This window comes from Crocuta crocuta, unplaced genomic scaffold (genome assembly GCF_008692635.1).
Source record: "Crocuta crocuta isolate KB4526 unplaced genomic scaffold, BGI_CrCroc_1.0 scaffold97, whole genome shotgun sequence".
In the NCBI taxonomy this organism is placed as follows: Eukaryota; Metazoa; Chordata; class Mammalia; order Carnivora; family Hyaenidae; genus Crocuta; species Crocuta crocuta.
Window position 1 is genome coordinate 2,428,593 of NW_027531999.1, and position 20,551 is coordinate 2,449,143.

The following is a 20,551-nucleotide window of genomic DNA, read 5'->3' on the forward strand; positions in this document are numbered from 1 at the left end:
AAGCTGTCTATGTGACATTTCCACTCAGTTGTTCCTCCACAAACACACATGTTCAAGACCAAACTCATTATCATCCACCGCTATTGTCCCCAAATGTAGCTTTCTGCCAGTGTTTCTTGTTTTCAGTGATGTGCTTCCTTAAGCACATGGTCATAAACCAGAAATTTAAGGATCATCTTTGACATCTCTTACTTCTTCATCACCAGTTCATTGCCAAACACCGGTAATTTCATCTAAATGGTTCCCAAATCCATTTCCCTTTTGCCATCTCCACTGCCCCCATCCTGACAGAGTTCTCCTTTCTCTCCTAGACTATTTCAGGAACACAGATCAGACCATGCCCTTCCTTGCCTAAAATCCTCCAGTGGATTCCCACTGCCTTCATAATAAAGGCTAAAGTCCTTGGCATGTCCCAAAGGGTTTTCAAGGAGTCTGACCCCACCTGTCTCCCTAAGCTCTTCTTGTACTTCTTGCACTTCACTCTTCCCGTGTCAGCATAAGGAGCTTGTTTCTGCTCCTTGAGGTACTAGCTCCTCCTCCAGCACCCCCCCACCCCCACCCCAAGGCAGTGCACAAGTAGTTCCCTCTGTCTGGAATGTTCTTCCCTCCTATCATTGTCTGATCAACTTTCACCTTTGCAATAGGGACAAGATAGTCTTTTCTCACTTATAGTTTCCTTATCAGAAAAGTGGAGGCAAATTTTACATCACAGGTAATGAGGGAACAGAAAACCAAATGCAGAGGGAAACACTGAAAAAGGCAGACTGGCCCACATGTAATAATATTGTTCTCTTCTCTTTAAATTATTTGTTTCTGTCCTGCAGCATTACTATTTTCTTTCTTTTTGTAAACCTTCACAACATAGGTTTAGATGAAAGATGTGATTCTATCCAGCTTCTTTCCCTCACATCAGGGCATCCTGCTGTGTGCCTATTCTCTGCAGTGGATTTTGGAGGGAGGCAAGATAGCGTGGTGGTAAGGCCGGCAGATTTTGGAGCTAGGAAGACTAGAGTTCTTATCCCAGACTCACCTCTAGACTGACTCCATTACAAGCCATTTGACCTTGAGAAGGTCATTTAACACCTTAAGGAAGCTTTTGCTTCCTCTTCACTAATCTCAGCTCCTACCTCCAGAGGCTCCTACTCATCTTTTGAGGACAAGTGAAATGATGCCGGTAAAAGTGTTTCATAAACAGCAGCAGCTGCTGCTTTGATAACCATGGGGGTTTAAACACCCTGGGTGTTTCTGATTTTGTCCTGGCAGTGCTCCCAGGTTTTATTGTGCCTTTATGCACCTTTCTTTTCTTTTCTTTTTTTTTTTTAAAGTTTATTTATTTATTTTGAGGGGGAGAAGGGCAGGGAGGAAGGAAGAGAGAGAGAATCCCAAGGAGGCTCCGCACCATCAGCATAGAGCCCAGCTCAGGGCTTGAACTCACAAACCGTGGGATCATGACTTGAGCTGAAATCAAGAGTCAGATGCTTAACCGACTGAGCCATCCAGGTGCTCCTCTTTATGTGCCTTTTTACAAACAATGTCCCTTCCATTGGTGTCATCCCTTTAGCTTCTCCAAAGAGTTTAACCTAATTTCCAAAGGCAACGTTCATTTCACATCACAAGACTGAGAAAAGTGGTATTATTCTACTTCTCATTTATAACATCTATGTTCCCTTTTAGTTATTTATCTATCTGATATGATGGTCATATGTACGATTTAATCAGAGCGCTGGTAGATAGCCTGATGTAAGAATGGTTCCTGCATGGGGTCTTGCATTAAGTATTCACATTTTTTTCATACGTGATTCTGAGGACGGTGCTCCAATTTGAGTTCTCTCTTGCTATAAACATTGGGTAGAGAGGGCTCTACCTTTGAAAATAGTTTTCCCCCGTTGTTTAATAGGGGGAGGGAGACAAGGAAAACTTCTCATAACAATGCATTGGGTGCTGGTTTGCACATGGTTCTATGACATGAACTCCTATCGGTGCAATAGACATGACCCTTGGCCTAGAACACCCAAGTCCACCTCCATCCTATGACGTACCTGATTACACTGGCGCTTTGGTGAAAAAAACAAACTAAACTGAATTTTTACTTATTGAACATGCATTTTTATTGTGTAAGCTTGTAATTTCTCTTTCTGGAGACTATTTTAGTGGAAGGAATAATGTCACTAATACTAAAACCATTGTGTGTGTGTGTTTTTTTAACCTCTTTGATCTTTTAATCTTATTCTCTGGGTTACCTCACTCTACTTTCTTTTTGTCTGCTTCCACCTCCTTGTCTTTTGTTACTTCCTTCCCATTCTTTATCCAGGGTCTGAAACCCAATAGGCTCCTGGATATTCATGGGAGAAAACTGAGGCTGGTTCTGGGCTTGCCTTACTTTCCGCCCAGCACTGTGAGCCCTGCCTCTTGGTTATTCTCTATGAGGACTATTATCAGCAAAACTCTACCGCGAAGAGTCTGGGTGACGTTATTAACATTTCACAGGGCTCAGAGTAGAGTACTCTGTATCCCTGAAGCTGCTACCACAGATGCACGGGCTGATCACGTTCCAGGCAAGATTTATATGTTCTTTTTAGGTTTTAAAACGATGTCTGACACTCTGAAGATGAACACCAGCCAATTGGAGACTAGAAACACTGACCAAAGATACGTCTAATTCTTTTATTTTCCATCTAACAATCCAATTAGTTTCTCTAGAGGGCCCTTGAAATGAAAACCAACGTGTATTAAATAGTACTCTGGTTAACTGGACAAACATGAATATGTCATTCTCTTTGATCATCTTGAACTTCACTAATGACAGTGAGACGATGGAACGTCATTAACGACTATCCACAAATGAAGCAATGATTTTTTTTTTCATAGATTGATTTCTTAGCTACAAATACAAAGGTATGAGGGCAGGGGAGGGTTAAGTTTTGGGTTTCCATCAAATCGCTGTAATCTGAACCTAGTCCTCAAATGTCTATAATGCCAAAAGTTTCTTGGTGAAATACAACTCATTGTGAATTCTGATTACATTTCCTATCCCCTTCCAAAAAACCAGAAAGGAAATTAAGTTACATTTGATTACATTACAAAAAATCCAACTGGTGTCTGGGCAGTCATTACCACGTCAGAAGCAAACATACATATTGTACACGGGCAGGCTCTGGGCTACTGGGCTCTGGTGCAGGGCTTGACCTCTTATTCTTTAGGCAAGCAATTTGTAAGCATCAGGAGAGAATTAAAAGAACACAAACGTACCTATGTGTTTTCATTATGAACAAAGCCATATCAACAACAAAGAATATCTTTTGTATATGTAAAAATAAATGAAAATTGCATCTCTTGAAACCTGAGTACAATTTGTTTCTTCCTCACAGCAGTGTTACCAATTTTAATGTATCAAGTTTCTTAAACTATATCCAATGAAGCCAAATCTGTATGGTGGGGCAGAGTATAACAGATCTGATTTCAGTACTTATCAGCCACTTTTGGTCTGTAGACCACTTGTTAGTGTCAGAGCACAATAAAATCTTAATTTCTCAAATGGGTTGGCTATACAGATCCCTGGAGGATTTTGTTAAAATGAAGTTTTTGATAAACTAAGTCAGAGATGAGGCCCAGCGTCCTGTCCTGTGTATCTGGGAGGCGCTGGTGCCATGATGAACACATTCGGGTGGCAAGGTGTGCTCTCCACACAGCATGTGGCCTCCTGTCTTTATCTGCCCCAGACTGTCAGTAGAATTAATAAACAGGTAGGAGCTGTTTCAATTAGACACAAACAGTGCAATCCCGGACTTTTATTTCATATTCCAAGTACATTATTAGTTCACACGGGAATGCAAAAGTATGGATTATGTTATTATTTCAGGTCTGAAAATAGTTCAGGAGAATGTTTGCAGAACATTTGAAGGAATGCTGCCCAACACGAGTTTTCACAACCTTTAGTTAAGAAGCACTTAACAACGTTGTAATGGGACCAGGGAGAAAACACTCGGAGAGTGCTGCCTCGGGCTTTGAGCCTCTCTAGATGATTCTTTTTTGCAGCCAGGGTTGAGAAACCCTCTTTGGAAATGACAAGGCCAGCCATGTAGGGGGGTGGCGCGCTCACAGCTCCCATGGAGGGCGGAGCGTTGCTTAGAGAGCAAATGTATAAGACGGGGAAAATAACAAAGTGAAGAGAAACAGAGTGAATTCCAGAGAGGGAAAAAAGAGGAACCATTAGAAAAAGGGCCAAGTGATAGGCTGAGGGTTGACTGTAGTGCAAGGAAAGCTGAGTGTCGGCGTGGAGGCCTCCCAGATGTGGGCAGCATGGACGAGGCAGGGCTTCTCCTCTTTGTTACTGTACTGATAAGCGAAGTGGCATGAAGGCACGGGAAATGAATGGAGACGAAGAAGGAATGCATGTTAGAATGACTACTAGCCTCAAAACTGATGCTTTTGGGGCACCTGGGTGGCTCAGTTAAACTTCTAACCTTGGCTCGGGTCATCATCTCAGAGTTTGTGGGTTTGAGCCCCACGTCAGGCTCTCTGCCGTCAGCACAGAGCCCACTTGGGATTCTCCGGCTGCCTCTCTCTCTGCCCCTCCCTCACTTGCGTGCACAAGTTTTGTTTCAAAAACAAAACAAAGCCTGATGTTTTCATTTTTGGAACTGCATAAAAGAAGCAAGAGAAGTACCATTAAACATCTTGAATCTGGGACGACGGTCAAACTTTAAAAGGGCTCACTGTGGCCCAAACCCTCCAACCCCGCAGGGGGCTCCTTCAGCTGGTACAATGCGGTGCTGTGCGGTTGGTGGTTTAAGTCTATGTGTATAATACGTTTGTCCAATCTTAATCCTTGTATCAAAGCAGCACAAAAAAAACCACGAGAATATGTGGCATGGTAGCATACCCTGCCAACACTCAGCGCCTCACATGGGCCTGTCCGCACTCTGGGCAAAGGGACCACAGGACAAACATTACACAGTCGGCCGATAGAATTCAGCACGCACCGGGGGCGAGTATCTATCTAGATGTGATACACATCATAAGAGAAAGTTAACCCTTGGCTTTTTCACAGGGGATGCATACTTATAAGGTTTCAAGCACAGTTGTGTTTGTGAATCAGAAACCATAAGGCAAGAGACACCTGGTGAACAGTGACTCTCTAGACGGTAAGAAACCAAATCTGAACACCTTTATCAGGGAGGCACCTCCCTGTTCGAGGGAACAAAAGATTCATGGTTTTCTCTTTCTCAAAAGGGTTCACTTCGCTGTGTGTTCTGTTTGTGATCTTCTTTCAGCTGATAGTGGCTTTTGGTTACAAACTCTTATCCTTCTATCTGTTGCCTGCCTCACAGCTGTTTAAAGTTCCTATTGGCCACTGCTATTATCTCGTTTTTCAATGCGGCCACTAGACCCCGTGCCCTTACACAGACAGCCGGACTTGAGAGTGTTCTGCCCATCGGCTTCTTTCCTCCAGGAAAAGCCTCTGGCAACAAAGGAGTGATACTGTGACGTCATTAAGGAGCGCCTGAAAATGCGACAGACCTATCCGGTGCCACAAAGGGGCCCTTGTGGGCTTGTTTATCTATAGGCTCCTGAAAACCTAGGAAGTCACTTTGACCGGACTACAAAGCTTAAAATGGTCTCAAGCAGAGATTTGCTTTGATTAAAAGAACAAAACAAAACAAAAAAGATCAAAGGAAGAAAGTATCATCTTCAATCTCATGTTTCTCCTCCTCTTGTATCACCTCAATAAAAGGCATTAAGCAGACTATGTAATTATTAACCCATGGATTCTTTAAGACACTTTTCAACTAGAGCCTGCAATATTTATGTCCTTTTTAAATGCATCTATTGCCCGCATCATTCTACACCAGAAACCAGTATTATGTTGGCCATGTGTAGCAACATGGATGGAGACCTTGAGGGTGTTATGCTGAGTGAAATAAGTCAGGCAGAGAAGGACAAATATCATATGTTTGCACGTATAGGAGGATTAGGAGGAACTTGACAGAGGACCAAGGGGGAGAAGAAGGGGGGAAATGGTGGGGGAAAGGGAGAGAGGCAAACCATGAGAGACTCTTGAATGCTGACAAAAACTGAGGACTGATGGATGTGGGGGGGAGGGGGGATGGGCATGGAGGAGGGCACTTGTGGGGATGAGCACTGGGTGTTATGAGGAAACTAATTTGACAATAAACTATTTGTAAAAAAATAAAAAAAAAAAAAAAAGAAACCAGTATTTTGTTTGACAGAGATGGACTTCCAGCATAAGATAAAAGCATATATTATGCATGCATATATTGGAAATCATGTGATGTATTGCAAGCACTTGCACATTCTGATGAGATGAAGATTTACTGACCACCTACTCCTGGCACAGTCTTGCCAAATAGTCACTGTAAAGTTCACTTGCTTACAACCCAAGCTCTAAAACATCTAGCTGGTAAGAAAGTTCCTTTTGTGAGAAATACTAATTTTTATTTATTTATTAAATCAAAGAAGAGTGGAAACTCCTGATAGAAAACTTGTATACTCAGAGTAAGGAACAATAACACCAGTGCTGTGTATGTTCATGTGTACGTAGGTGTCTGTGTGTGGTGTGTGAATCTGAGGTACGAGTGAGTGTATCAGTGAGATTGTTTGTGAGTACATTTGTATGTCTCTGTGAGGTGATGGGGAAGCTGTGCAGTGAGGCTTTAAGATATACCATTAGAAAAAAAAAGATATACCATTAGATCATCCATTGACAGATGAGTGAATAAAGAAGATGTGATATATATATATATACACACACAATGGAGTACTACTCAGTAATCTTACCATTTGCAACTACGTGGAGGGAACTAGAGGGTATCATACTAAGTGAAATTAGTCAGTCAGAGAAAGACAAATTTCATATGACTTCACTCATAGGAAGACTTTAAGACACAAAACAGATGAACATATGGGAAGAGAAGCAAAAATAATATAAAAACAGGGAGGGGGACAAAAACATAAGAGACTCTTAAATATGGAGAACAAAACAGAGGGTTCCTGGAGGAGTTGTGGGAGGGGCGATGGGCTAAATGGGCTAAAGGGGCCATTAAGGAATCTAGTCTCAAACTCAGTATTGCACTATATGCCAACTAACTTGGATGTAAATAAAAAAATTAATAAAAAATTAATAAAAAAAGATATACTACTAGATCTTAGCTCATTGATTTGAGGACCCCTGATGTACATACAGAACTTTAAAGATTAAGTCTTTTTAAAAATTTATTTAAATTCAAGTTAGTTAACAGATAGTGTAGTCTTGGTTTCAGGGGGTAGAACCCAGTGATTCATCACTTACATATAACATCCAGTGCTCATCCCAACAAGTGCCTTCCTTAATGCCTATCACCCATTTAGCCCACCCCCCACCTCCCCTCCAGCAACCTCAGTTTGTTCTCTGTATTTAAGGGTCTCTTATTCCCTCTCTGTTTTTGTCTTATTTTTCCTTCCCTTGACTCAGCAAAAGTTTCATTATAAGTCAGCTCAGATCATCTACAAAAGGAATAAACTGAAGATGCTAATCTTACCTAGATTTTTCTAGATAAGAGGAGAAAGCATTATTTCTGATTTGAACTCAGGAACTAAAATATTACAGGGGAATGAGGGACAAATCCTGGATGTTCTGTCCTGTGATACCAGCATATCTAAGAGGCTTTTCACTGCAGATGCTATGATTGAGTGTCTGATCTGAAACTCCAAACTCTGGCACTGGTCCTTCCTACCTCATATTGTTTAATGAGGATTCAGAGGGTTGTTGCTCTAATGAAAAGTCTCATTCATTCATAACTCATTTAGCTATGGTCCTCAACCAAGGAATTGATGAAAATGATCATTTGGACATTTCAGTGCTCCTTCCCGTATTGATCCCGGGAACATTTGCAATTTCAACTGTACTTACAGGGACTGAAGGCTTCGCAGATTCTGCAGAGCTCCCGCCGGTACCTGTCTTAGGTGATTATTCTGCAGCATACTGCACGTGAAAACAAATGAAGAAACATATTAAAGGAAGTTAACAATAATTAAGAGTACTGGCCATGGCACTGCCAGGCACTGTTCTAAGTGTCAGGGAAACAGCAGAGCATCAGACAAGCCTTGGCCCTTGGGGAGCCTGAGTTACTATGTGGAGTGAAAGATAAGTAAAAATTAATGGGTGAGTATATAACATCAGGCAAATGACAGGTACTGTCAATAAAAAACAAAACATGGATTTGGAATAGATGGATACAAGGGGTGAGATTTTTATTTTAAAGGTGATCGGGGAAGATCTTTCTTAGGAGTTGATACTTGAGTGGAGACCAGAATGGAGTCATGGAACAAATCCGGTGAATATCTGGGAAGACTTTCTGAGAAGAGGGAGGAGTAAGTGCAAAGGCCCCGAGGCCAGAGCTTGCTTGATTTGTTCAAGGAGCAGCACAAGATCACTTGTGAGGAGGAGCAAGTGAGACCAAGAGGTTGAGAGAGACTGAGGCTGTCTCATGGAGGATTTGCAGGCCACAATGAGGCTTTATTTTAAGTGTAATAAGAAAGTCTTGTTGAAGGGTTTATAGGGAAATGACATGATCTTATTTATGGTTTTTTTTTCTTTTTTTTTTAAAATTTTTAAATTTATTTCTGAGAGATTGAGAGAGACAGCATGAGCAGGGGAGGGTCAGAGAGAGAGGGAGTCACAGACTGAAACAGGCTCCAGGCTCTGAGCTGGCAGTCAGCACAGAGCCCGACGTGGGGCTCGAACCCACAAACCATGAGATCATGACCTGAGCCGAAGTCGGACGCTTAACCGACTGAGCCACCCAGGCGCCCCGGTTTTTTTTCTTTTTTTAAAATTTGAGTATAGTTGATGCCAATGCAGCATTAGTTTCAAGTGTACAACTTACTGATTTGACGTTTATACATTATTCTATGTTCACCACAAATGTAGCAACCATCTGTTCCCGTACATTGTTATCACAAGATCACTGACTGTATTGTGCCTTATGCTGTGCCTTTTATTCCTGTGACTTATTCACCCCATAACTGGAAGACCTTATCTCCCACTTCCTTTCACTGGTTGGGCTCACACCCCCACCCTTCTCCCCTCTGGCAACTATCAGTTTGTCCTCTGTATTTATAGGTCTGATTCTGTTTTGTTGTTGTTGTTGTTTGTTTATTCACTTTTTTTAGATTCCATTTATGAGTAGAATCATATGGTATTTGTCTTTCTTAGTCTTATTTATTTCACTTAGATAATACTCTCTAAGTCTGTCCATATGGTTTCAAGTGGCAGATCTCATCCTTTTCACAGCTGCATAATATTCACACACACACACGCATAATATTCACACACACACCAGGGATGTGTGCAAGCCTCATCTACTCATCTATTGATGACCGCTTAGGTTGCTTCTCTAATTTGGCTATCGCAACTCATGCTGCAATAAACACAGGGGTGCATATATCTTTTTGAATTACTGTCTTTGTTATCTTTGGGTAAATATTCACAGTGGAATTATTGGATCATATGGTAGTTCTATTTTTAATTTTCTGAGGAACTTCCGTACTGTTTTCCACGGTGGCCGTACTGTTGACATTCCCACCAACCGGGCATGATGGTTCCTTTTTCTCCATACCTTCACCAACACTTGCTTTATTTATTTATTTATTTATTTATAAAAATTTATTTAAAATTTATTTTTTTGTTTTGTTTTTAAAGGACCACTCTGAGGACTATATAACTCAGACAAAATGGAAATGTGGATACAGCAGGAGGCTATTAAAGATCTTTCTTGTGAGTGGCCATATTTTAATATAAATTAAATTTTTTTTGTGAAGCATTGAGCTTTTGCTTGCCTGCCTGGGTTCAACAGTTCTTTTCAGAACATGACTACAGAATGGAAGCAGTGGGCAACAAGGAAATAAAACTATCATTGTTAGTAGGGAAATAACATGGAAGAAAATTCCCATTCTATTCTTCATATTTTGCTATCTTATTGATAAGTATTTGCTAAGACAATAATTTTGCATATATTCTCCCAGTATTTCCTGGTCTATCTAAGCCAAAGTCAGACTACGTTAAGAAAGCAGCCATTTTACAGAAATGCTTCTACTTATTAGGTCACAAACTTATATTTGGATCTCTGAAACAATTTGTATGGTTCCTTGATCTCCACAATGGAAGTTTCTTTCCATTGGATGATTAATTGGGGACCCAACCCCAGGCATGTCTAACTCCAGACTTGATATACTTTCTGCTGCACCTTGCAGCAATCTCTTGAGGGGTATTTTCTGAATGTACAAATTCTCAGGTTGTACGTTGTATTGTATGATTAAGGTATGGGTGAGAGTATGGGTTCTCGAATCTGTCTACTCCTTCCCTGCCCCTAGCAGTGTGGCCTCAGGGAAATCATCCAATTTCTCTACATCTCAGTGACCAGCGATCATACCTAACCCTAGGGCTTATTGTTATGATCCGATGAGTGAAGGTACATGGAACACTACCTGGTGCACGGTAAGCATTCAATAAAGGTTGGCCCTTTTTGTATGACTTGAGAGACTCCTTCTCAAAGCTAACAATACAATGGGATTGTACTGTATGTGGCAGTTTAATTGACCAGAAAATAAAATGGGCCAAAAAAAAAAAAAAAAGAAAAGAAAAGAAAAGAAAAAGAAAAAGAAAAATCTGTGCCAGTGTTGCTCAGACTTCAGGATTCATCAGAATCCATTGGAAGGCTTGTTAAAACACAGCCTGCTGGGCCCCACCCTCAAAGTTTCTGGTTCTGTAGGTCTGGGTAGGAGCCAGAGAACCTGCATTTCTAACAAATTTCCAGGTGATACCTGTGCTGCAGAGTAAGGCATCACACACTGAGAACCACCCTGTGCTATCCTAAGTTACTTCTACTAAAATATTTTCACCTAAAGTTGGGGCTACATTGAGCTTGGAGAGAAGACCCAAGTTAAAACATTTTTTTTGGGGGGGGGGCGCGCCTGGGTGGCTCAGTCGGTTAATCATCAGACTTTGGCTCAGGTCATGATCTCAGTTTGTGGCTTCAAGCCCTGTTGGGCTCTGTGCTGACAGCTCAGAGCCTGGAGCCCACTTTGGATTCTGTGTCTCTGTTTCTCTCTGCTCCTCCCCTGCTCATGCTCTGTCTCTCTCTCTCTCCTTCCAAAGTAAGTAAACAAAAAATTTTTTTGAATGTTTACTTATTTTGACACACACACACACACACACACACACACACTGTGAGTTGGAAAGGGGCAGAGAGAGACAAAGACACAGAATGTGAAGCAGGTCAGCACAGAGCCTGACATGGGGCTCAAACCCATGAGCTGCAAAATCATGACCTGAGCTGAAGTCAGACAACCAACTGACTGAGCCACCCACGTGCCCCTGATGAGGCCTAAGTTTTAAGTCTCGGGGACTTTTTTACTCTCCCTGACCTTTTGTCATTTACCTGTATAATGGGAATAGAATAATATCATCTGATAGATAAGGTGTTTGAGGATTAAAAATATGAAGGTGTTTATAATACTTTCATATATACAAGTATGAGATATACAAATAAGACACGAAAATAATTTAGAGGTCATAAAACTTATGCTTTTCTTATCATGGCTGAGATTCTGTTTACTAAGGAACGTAATTATGTCACTTGTATCCTAATAGTTTTACTGAAGTAATTTCATTATGAAGCTTGAATTCAACTAACATTTCACAAATCAAGAGTGTCAAATGTATTGGTTCTTTTTTTTTTTAAAGTTTATTTATTTGTTTTGAGAGAGAAAGTGAAAGCTCAAACAGCAGAGGGGTGGAGAGAGAGAAAGAAGGAGAGAGAGAGTTAATTCCACGCAGGCCTACAGTGCAGAGCCTGAGGTGGGGCTCAATCTCATGGTTCATCAGATCATGACCCAAGCAGAAATCAAGAATCAGACACTCAACCAACTGAGCCACCCAAGCGCCCCATTGCTCCTTATGAACAAAGTCAAATTTAAGAAAGATCTCACACTTCACTTCCCCGTTAAGGAATTGGTAAAATTATAGCTTGAATCCCATATTGTACATAATTTACATGAATATTAAAAATTTACATTTCTACATTATTTTACACTTTTCCAAGTAGTTTTAACATATTATAGAATTTTAACTTCACAGAAGTGTTTTTTAAGTCACTTACTAATTGAGTGATACACTTAAATGATGGTAAGATACAGATAGTGGACTTAATTGATGTCTAAACTTTGTAGGTAATATATTACTCTATAAATAGTCCTTCTATGCTTTGCTAACCAAAGAGTGAAACTATTAAAATGTGGTCTTCCTAAAAAATTGGAAAAGTGGAGTAGAGGATAAGAGATAGTTAGATGGTTTCCCTCCATTAAATAGTGGCAAACTTTCTCCCAAGTTTTATATATCTGGCTTCAGAAAACAGAACTTATATGAGCTTTGCTAATGGTACTTTTTATAGCTACTCCTGAACTACCCCCCAGCAATTTAATTTTTGAACTACTCCTCAAGTAAAACACCAAAAATATAATTTAGAAATCACTTAAGTCCTGATTTCTCCCTAAACTAAAGAACTACTGTTTAATTACTTTTCAATGGCAAAAACCAGAGCAAGTTATCTCCATTATATCCTTATAAGTCTCCAGTGAGTTAATTAGAAAATTCTGTTTTTGTTTAAGATAGCCTAGTGGGAGACAAAACAATTAAAGGGTTTACAGCACTATGGAGTGCAATTAAAACAGAAAGCATTCACAACATAGCAGCTGATTTCTTTTGCAAATACTCCTTTATTCAGTGCATTCAATAGAAGCAGAAAGCACCATGAACTGAATAAGGGTTTAGGCACTTTGAGCTTCATTTTTATCATTCACATATGGGTAAGAAAAGAAAATATAACACTTTCTCTAGAGACAAAGGATGACTGCATATTTCTTTTAATTAATTTTTTAAATGTTTATTTATTTTTGAGAGAGACACATACAGAGCATGAGTCGGGGACGGGCAAAGAGAGAGGGAGATGCAGAATCAGAACCAGGCTTCAGGCTCTGAGCTGTCAGCACACAGCCCAACACAAGGCTCAAACTCACCAGCCATGAGATCATGACCTGATCTGAAGTCAGACGCTTAACTGACTGAGCCACCCAGGCGCCCCAGGATTTTCTTAATTTCTTTCCCTGATTTTAAAATATTACAAATTTGAAAATGCTTCTATTTTTTAAATTTATTAAAAATTTAAATACATTTTTTAAAAGTTTTAAAATATTGAAGTTTTAAAATTTAAAATATTTCCTACAGCATCCCATGCTTCTTAACAATATTTTATTTACTTTTCTTTTTTGCCCCCAGGACTACATGGGAACAGGTATAGTGAAGCAGAGGAAGAGAAATCATATGTTACAGGGGGACTTCATTGCAGTCGATGGCTTGGTCCTTAGGTAGTCCTTCTGCCTAATTGTTTTGTGTTTAGGTAGGTAGGCATAAAGTATTCTGTTGTGAGCCTACACGGGAAACAGAGAATTGAGAATTTTGGCTAATTGTGACTTTTCCATGGTTAATTTTACCATCACCTCCATGTGGCTTCGGTTCTGGTGCTGAGTGCCGGGAGGATGAACTGTTCCTTGACTGAATGGTTGACGGTCGACAGGAAAATGAACCTTTGCTGAAGAGAGCCTAGTTCAGAATTCCATTGGACTGAGAAGTTTGCAATATAGAACCAATAACTTATGTATGAGGCCAGTATTTATAGGGGTAATCTTAAATGTTAGTGGTCTTCCGGAGTTATAGTAGCAAGATTTCAGCTATAAGAGTCCTAGCTAAGGAGGGCTGTTGCTATCTTCATTTTCTTAATGGGCTGGCTTACTTCTATCTTTTCTCTCTCTTTTAAAACAATTTTTTTACTTTTATTTATTTATTTTTGAGAGACAGAGAGAGACAGCACAAGTAGGGGAGGGGCAGAGAGAGAAGGAGACACAGAATCCGAAGCAGGCTCCAGGCTCCAAGCTGTCAGCACAGAGCCCGATGCAGGCCTTGAACTCACAAACTGTGCGATCATGATCTGAACCAAAGTCGGACGCTTAACCAACTGAGCCATTCAGGTGCCCCTGTCTTTCTCTTTCTAGCTGGTCAGGGACCCAGATGAATACAGCTTTTATACTACCTTTCTTACCATGCTATACAATAATCAGTTTTCTCTTTCAGTGACTTCTGGGTTTCATAAAACATTTGGGAGAGTTGCCATGAGGAAAGAAACAGGCTTGTCTTGTTCAGCATTTTAGCCCTAGCCCTGCTGTCTCAACCCTACGGGACTCAGTTCTCCCTTTAATACTAAATATTTATAATGCCCCATCTATTATATTTAGATAAAATTCATAAAAATATAGCCTACTTCCACACATCATTTCAAAGAAAAAATCAATAGAACATACTGCCCTAATTATATTATAAGGGAGAAATAAAAGAAATTTATAATAAAGTGATACATGTAAAATTATATAAATAATGCTCAGATAGGAGACATCTTTATGAATGAGTCAGATGTTGGGCTCTTTTTTTTAAATTACAAACTTAAAAAAATTCTTTTAAAAATTTACATCCAAGTTAGTTAGCATATAGTGCAATAACGATTTCAGCAGAATCCAGTGGTTCATCCCCTACATGTAACACCCAGTGCTCATCCCAACAAGTGTATCCTTTGGATAAATACTTAGTAGTGCAATTGCTGGATCATAGTGTAGTTCTATTTTTAATTTTTTTGAGGAAACTCCATCTTGTTCTCCACAGTGGCTGCGCCAGTTTGCACTGCCATTTGCAATGCAAAAGGGTTCCTTTTTCTCCGCATCCTTGCCAACGTCTGTCGTTGCCTGAGTTGTTAACGTTAGCCATTCTGACTGGCGTGAGGCATTATCTCTTTGTAGTTTTGATTTGTATTTCCCTGATGAGGAGTGCTGTTGAGCATTTTCTCATGTGTCTGTTAGCCATCTGGATGTCTTCTTTGGAGAAGTGTCTATTCATGTCTTTTGCCCGTTTCGTCACTGGATTATTTGCTTTTAGGGTATTGAGTTTGGTAAGTTCTTTATAGATTTTGGATACTAACCCTTTACCTGATGTGTCACTTGCAAATATTTTCTCCCATTCTGTTGGTTGCCTTTTAGTTTTACTGATTGTTTCCTTCGTGTTTGGCTCTACTTTTAATGAATAAGATTGGGTGTGAGAGAAACATGATCAGAAGCTATTCTGATAGTGAGATTAGAGTTCTAGATGGATACTAGATTAGGAACTAGAGTTAAGATATATAAGAGACTACGCTTATATGGGAGAGTAGGAAACAACCTTTATTAAAATAAGGGTAACATGCTAAGATACATGATAGTTGTTGTAGGGGAGAAAATTAATAAGTGTTACACGCTCACAAATGAGCATGGCATTTTCACAAATGCTTGTTCCTTTTAGAGGAGAGTAGTGTCAAAATAGTTCTCTTTTAGGACAAGATAGGGTTGAACTATCACAAAGCACATTTCTCCTCTCTCAAAGCTCCATCATATGCTGAGGCAACCATTCATTCTCCAGTACTGGAGAGCATATTGGCAACAGAGAATTGAAGCCAAACTGGAAAAAAAAAATCACAGTATTTCCTTCATGGAAGTTGGGTGGCAGACCTTGCTGGAGAGTGGAAGAGCAAGATTAAGAAAGCAACAAACCACCTCCAAATAAATATATCATTATACAACTGTCACAACAGATTTTTATGACTATTCTCCAAAATGTTAAGGCTATAATACAAAATCTTTGGGAAGCAAACTTTGTTAATAAAATTCAATGAGAGCCTTATGATTCATATTTCTCTGCTAACTTAATGACAATTATTTTTAAGAAGAAGTTTTACACCTTCATGGCTATATATCTTTAAGTTATTTTGTGGCTTTTGAGGTAATTCTTCTACTGTACCAATACTGTTTTCAACTAAATCATACAATACCTGGAATAGACAGGATGCATAAACTGAATTATTCAGTGATTTTATGAGAATATATTTATTCCATTTAACTTTTCCTGTACAAATTATTAAGCTTATATAGAACTTCTTATATAACCTTTTAGGATTATTATGCATAAAAATATTATTGATTTACATTTGGTGTGGAGGGACAGACAGAAGTCAGGTCAGATGAGGGAGCATCTTTTATGCTGGGCCGAGTAGCACATACCAGGACAGTTTACTACAGGCCAATCATCTGGGAAAACCAAAGATGTCCCCACAAATTTCCCAAATGCTCTGGGGCAGGCAGAATGACTACAGTTGAGAACCATTGTTCTACTGCTGAAAACCTTTCAAAACATTTGATGATTGAATTTGCTCATTGATTATTAGTTCTAAGTCAGCAAAGCAAAAGGAAGAGTGAATATAATTCTTGGCAGAAGTCTTGCTCCTCTAAATTTCTCTGCACACGGGCAGTGATCTATCTACACTGCAAAGTCTGGAAATGCCATTCCCATGCTTATGACTTTTCCTTGGCTTCTCAGCATGCCTAGATCATAACAATGCTCATGCATTCTTTACATGACATACAGGCTCCCTGGACCAGGACCCTTTCCATCTCTCTATGCTCTTCTGCAGATACTTTTCATCTTTTCCCAAATGCTTGAGTACCAGTCTTCTTAGAGTGGCCCGTTCATCCCAGGTGCTTCCTGCCTCTGTGTCTCTGCATTTGTCCCCTCAGTTGACTACCTTATGGCTGTGTCGCAGATGTGTTAAGATTCAGCTCCCAGGTCATCTCTTTGGAAAAACATGTCTTCCAGGAAGCCAAATCTGAACCATCAGACCGGACTAAATGCTTCCCAATTTCTGGATGCAGTGGCCTACACAGATCACTAGACACGCTTTTCAGATGAATCAGAAGAGATCTGTTTGTTTGACTTTGTCCCACCATCTTGATCCCACAACCTATCACTACATTATAAAGTCTTCAAAGGCATGGGCCATACTTACTGATCTTTGCATTTTTAGCAATAATTTGTTCAGTGACACACACACACACATGCACACACACATGCTCTCTCTCTCTCTTTCTCTCTCTCTCTTGCTCAGTACTTCCAAAATACATTTTGTTAAGGGAGTTCAAATAATTGATTCTAGTATAATTTATTTAGCATGTATCTAAAATACTTTGTGGTATATAACTCAACATCAAAAAACCATTATCTTAGTTGTCTTATCTCAACTTGATTTATTTATGATGCATTTTGAATGGTTCCAAATATTTTGCTGAGTTCATGGAGACATAGGTGCATTAAAAAGTTGGTGCTACAGCTCAGAATTTCAGCACAATGAATTAACACATTAGGATTTGTCAATATGGCAACTTAAAAATATTTCGGCCTAGGGACACTTGGGTGGCTCAGTCAGTTAAGTGTCTGACATCAGGTCAGCTCATGATCTCATGGTTTGTGTGTTTGAGCACCCTCATTGGGCTTTGTGCAGACAGCTTGGAGGCTGGAGCCTGCTTCGGATTCTGTGTCTCCATCTGTCTCTCTGCCCCTCCCCTACTTGAGCTCTGTCTGTCTCTCTCTTAAAAAAAAAAAAAAAAACAAACATTAAAAAAAAAATTCTGCCCAATAGCAAAAACAAGTTAAGAATGGGAGACCAAACTCCACTATCTAACCAGACCAAACGATGGTTCTACTGTTACATTTCAATTTTTAACAATATAGTAAATTTAAATAAAGCTGCTTTTCTAATAACCTGTGGATCCCTCAGGTCAACGGAATGCAATTTCCATTAAGGAGAAATGTATCAAATGCCTTCTTAGAGTTTATAACTTTTGTCTCAAGGAAAGGAAACAAAATCAGGACAGTCTCTGAGATAATATTTTCCTGGTATGACTTTCAACTTATGCTACCTATTTTCTCTACCTAGCTGATTTTTTCCTTACACAGAAGAAATGAAAGAAAATTAAGCAATGGGTACTAGAAGAAGGAGGCACTCAATAAAAATGAGCTTTCTGATGAACAAACTGGGAAACTGGATATGACATACAAAGAAAACCACTTTTACAAGTCTCAATGAATTAACATTTCTCAATTAAATAATTACTCAGTAGAGCTATTATGCACTAGGCTTTTCCACATCTATTCACAAATGGAACATAAACTTGGCATTTTTTAAAACTGATCCTTATTTAGTGCATTATAAGGAGCCAAGCTTCACAAATGGCTTGAGGCTGTGATCTCGTTATACAAGCATCATAACAATTTATTCACTTGGTGATCAAGATGACTCAAGAGATTGTCCCCAACTTCTTTACACAAAAGGAAGGGAAATACTCTTTTAAACGTTTGAGTTGATAAGTTGCTTCTTTAGAGGTAATTTTAGAGTTTAAAGTAGAACAGGAGGGATAAACTTTTTTTTCACACACTAATCCAGCCAGGTATCTTACTGTGTCCTATGGTACCTATGAAGGTAGACTTGAGTAGGCATTAGCTTTCCTATGGTTCTAAATAGCTTGTTAGAGGGATTCAGTCTTTACAAGTTAATTAGCATCCACGTGACATTAAAATCAGAAATATAACAACACCCTGTTTACTTACAGAACTTTAAGACTGTAAAGGCCAGCGAATGCTCCCTTGGGAATGTATGTCAGAGCATTTCCAGCAAGACGTCTGTGGGGTTCAAGGGAGAAGAGAGACAGTAAGCACAGTACTCTTCATGAATTCATTTAGTTGTTAAGAAATGCAACAGAATTTTGTTCAAACCACAAGTACCAAAGACAACTGTAAAGAACCTTGTCTTATTATATTTTCCAAAAAGTTTCTGTAAATTTCTAATTAAAAAGCTGACAAAAGAAGTGCCTATGAAGAATTATAATAAATTACCTGTTTTACACTAAATAATTTAATAGCTTAGACTATATATGTTTAACTCTCCTTTCTAAAAAAATAGTATACAAAACCTAGCACCATATGGTAATCTTCAAGAATTGTACTGTCAAAATGTGATTGTCACATGATTTTTGTAATTCTTTATAAGCCTAAATAAGTCAGATAATCAAACATAACAATATTTCTGTTGTGATCATCCCACAAAATACCCTATTTTCTTACTAAGTTTGGCAAATGAATGCAGACTATCACAATCAATTTTTTCCAAACTCTCAGAAAAGGGTAGAGTAGGGGTGCTGGGTGGCTCAGTTGGTGAAGCATCTGACTCTTGACTTTGGCTCAGGTCATGATCTCACGGTTTGGTTTGTGAGTCCAAGCCCCACATGGGGCTCTGAGCTGGCAGTGCACAGCTTGCTTGGGATTCTTTCTCTCTCCTGTTCTCTCTCTGTCCCTCTTCCACTAGGGCGTGCGCACACACACAGACACACACACACACAGTCTCCCTCTCTCTCTCTCTCAAAATAAATAAATAAAAACTTAAAAAAAAGAAAAGGCTAGAGTAGCTTAATTAATGGTTTAGTTGAGCAATACCTTAAAAATTGAAAACAATAAAGAGTGTTTAGTATGAAAGACATTAATATGGTTTATTTAATGGAAAGTTTTGACATCATTAACTGGTAAAATTTAAGAAGTTCAGTTTATAATGCTTTTCTAAGAGGGAAATGGTCAAGGTGAGAGCGTATGTAAAAAAGATTAATAAGGTATGGTACCTAAAGCATCTGGTTCGGTACTTTTTGTCAGTCACATCAAAGCCAAAGCCTCAGGAGTTAGATGGTTCCACAAAAATGGAAAATCCAAGAACACAGTGACTCAGAAGACCACTGTGGAGGAGCTGATCACATTGTCAAATTTTGGGTAAAACTGAGAATCAAGACACCCCCATGTTTTCTTGGTGGAGATAGAAGTTGGGGAATCAGGGTGGAGCAGCCCATTTGACTAGTGCTTATTCCTGAAGGGCCTAACAGCTTCAAATTTATATTTTGGTATTATCTCCACATGAGAGAGAATTCATTTCCACTGAGTCCCAGTGATCAGACTGAAATAAGCCATTCAGCATACAACTTCATGTCAGTGGCCCATTGCCGGTCCACGTCATAGAGATTAAATTGTGAGTATTGAAATAAATAGTAGCTCACAAACAGAATTTCTGAATGGCACCTTTGGTATGTGTATTAAAGAGCATATTTTCTCAATCCAAACTGAATTGACTTAAAATGAAAACATCACAATTTTTATAATCTTCCTTTTATTTATTAAAAAAAAATTAAAATACATAACAAGACTTGAACCTTCCAAGAAGCTCTGACTTTTCAGGTCTGTGGCACTAACCTGGTGTGAGCTGTTAAAGAAGGTTTTATTTCTTAATTTAATTGTCTCACTAATTATATGAAATATTGAGATAAGGTAGCTACTCAGGTCCCTTCTATCTCCTGCACTCTATGGTTTCTCTGTCTTGTCTTGTGTTTATTTGTGCATGTACCTCTTTTCCTTCTCTTAACAAATATAATTTTGTTAAGATCCAGATAGCTCCTTTTGTCTTCCTCATGGTGCCTGAAGAAACTTTCTCAAACTGTAAATAAATTTAGTGGTTTGGAATAGAAGTAAGAAAAAAGAGTAGAAAAACGACCA

At 39.3% G+C, this 20,551-nt stretch overlaps 1 protein-coding gene across 3 annotated transcripts in view; it reads right to left on the bottom strand.

Annotated features, from left to right (window-relative positions):
- LGR5 (leucine rich repeat containing G protein-coupled receptor 5) overlaps positions 1 to 20,551 on the bottom strand; it is a 134,097-nt gene that overhangs the window by 40,375 nt on the left and 73,171 nt on the right. For all 3 annotated transcript variants that reach the window (XM_077775244.1, XM_077775243.1, XM_077775242.1), the window contains exons 3-4: positions 18,572 to 18,643; positions 7,910 to 7,981 (exon numbers count right to left, since the gene is read on the bottom strand). In XM_077775244.1, the coding sequence (XP_077631370.1) occupies positions 7,910 to 7,981; positions 18,572 to 18,643 (144 nt within the window). The remainder of the gene's footprint in view (positions 1 to 7,909; positions 7,982 to 18,571; positions 18,644 to 20,551) is intronic.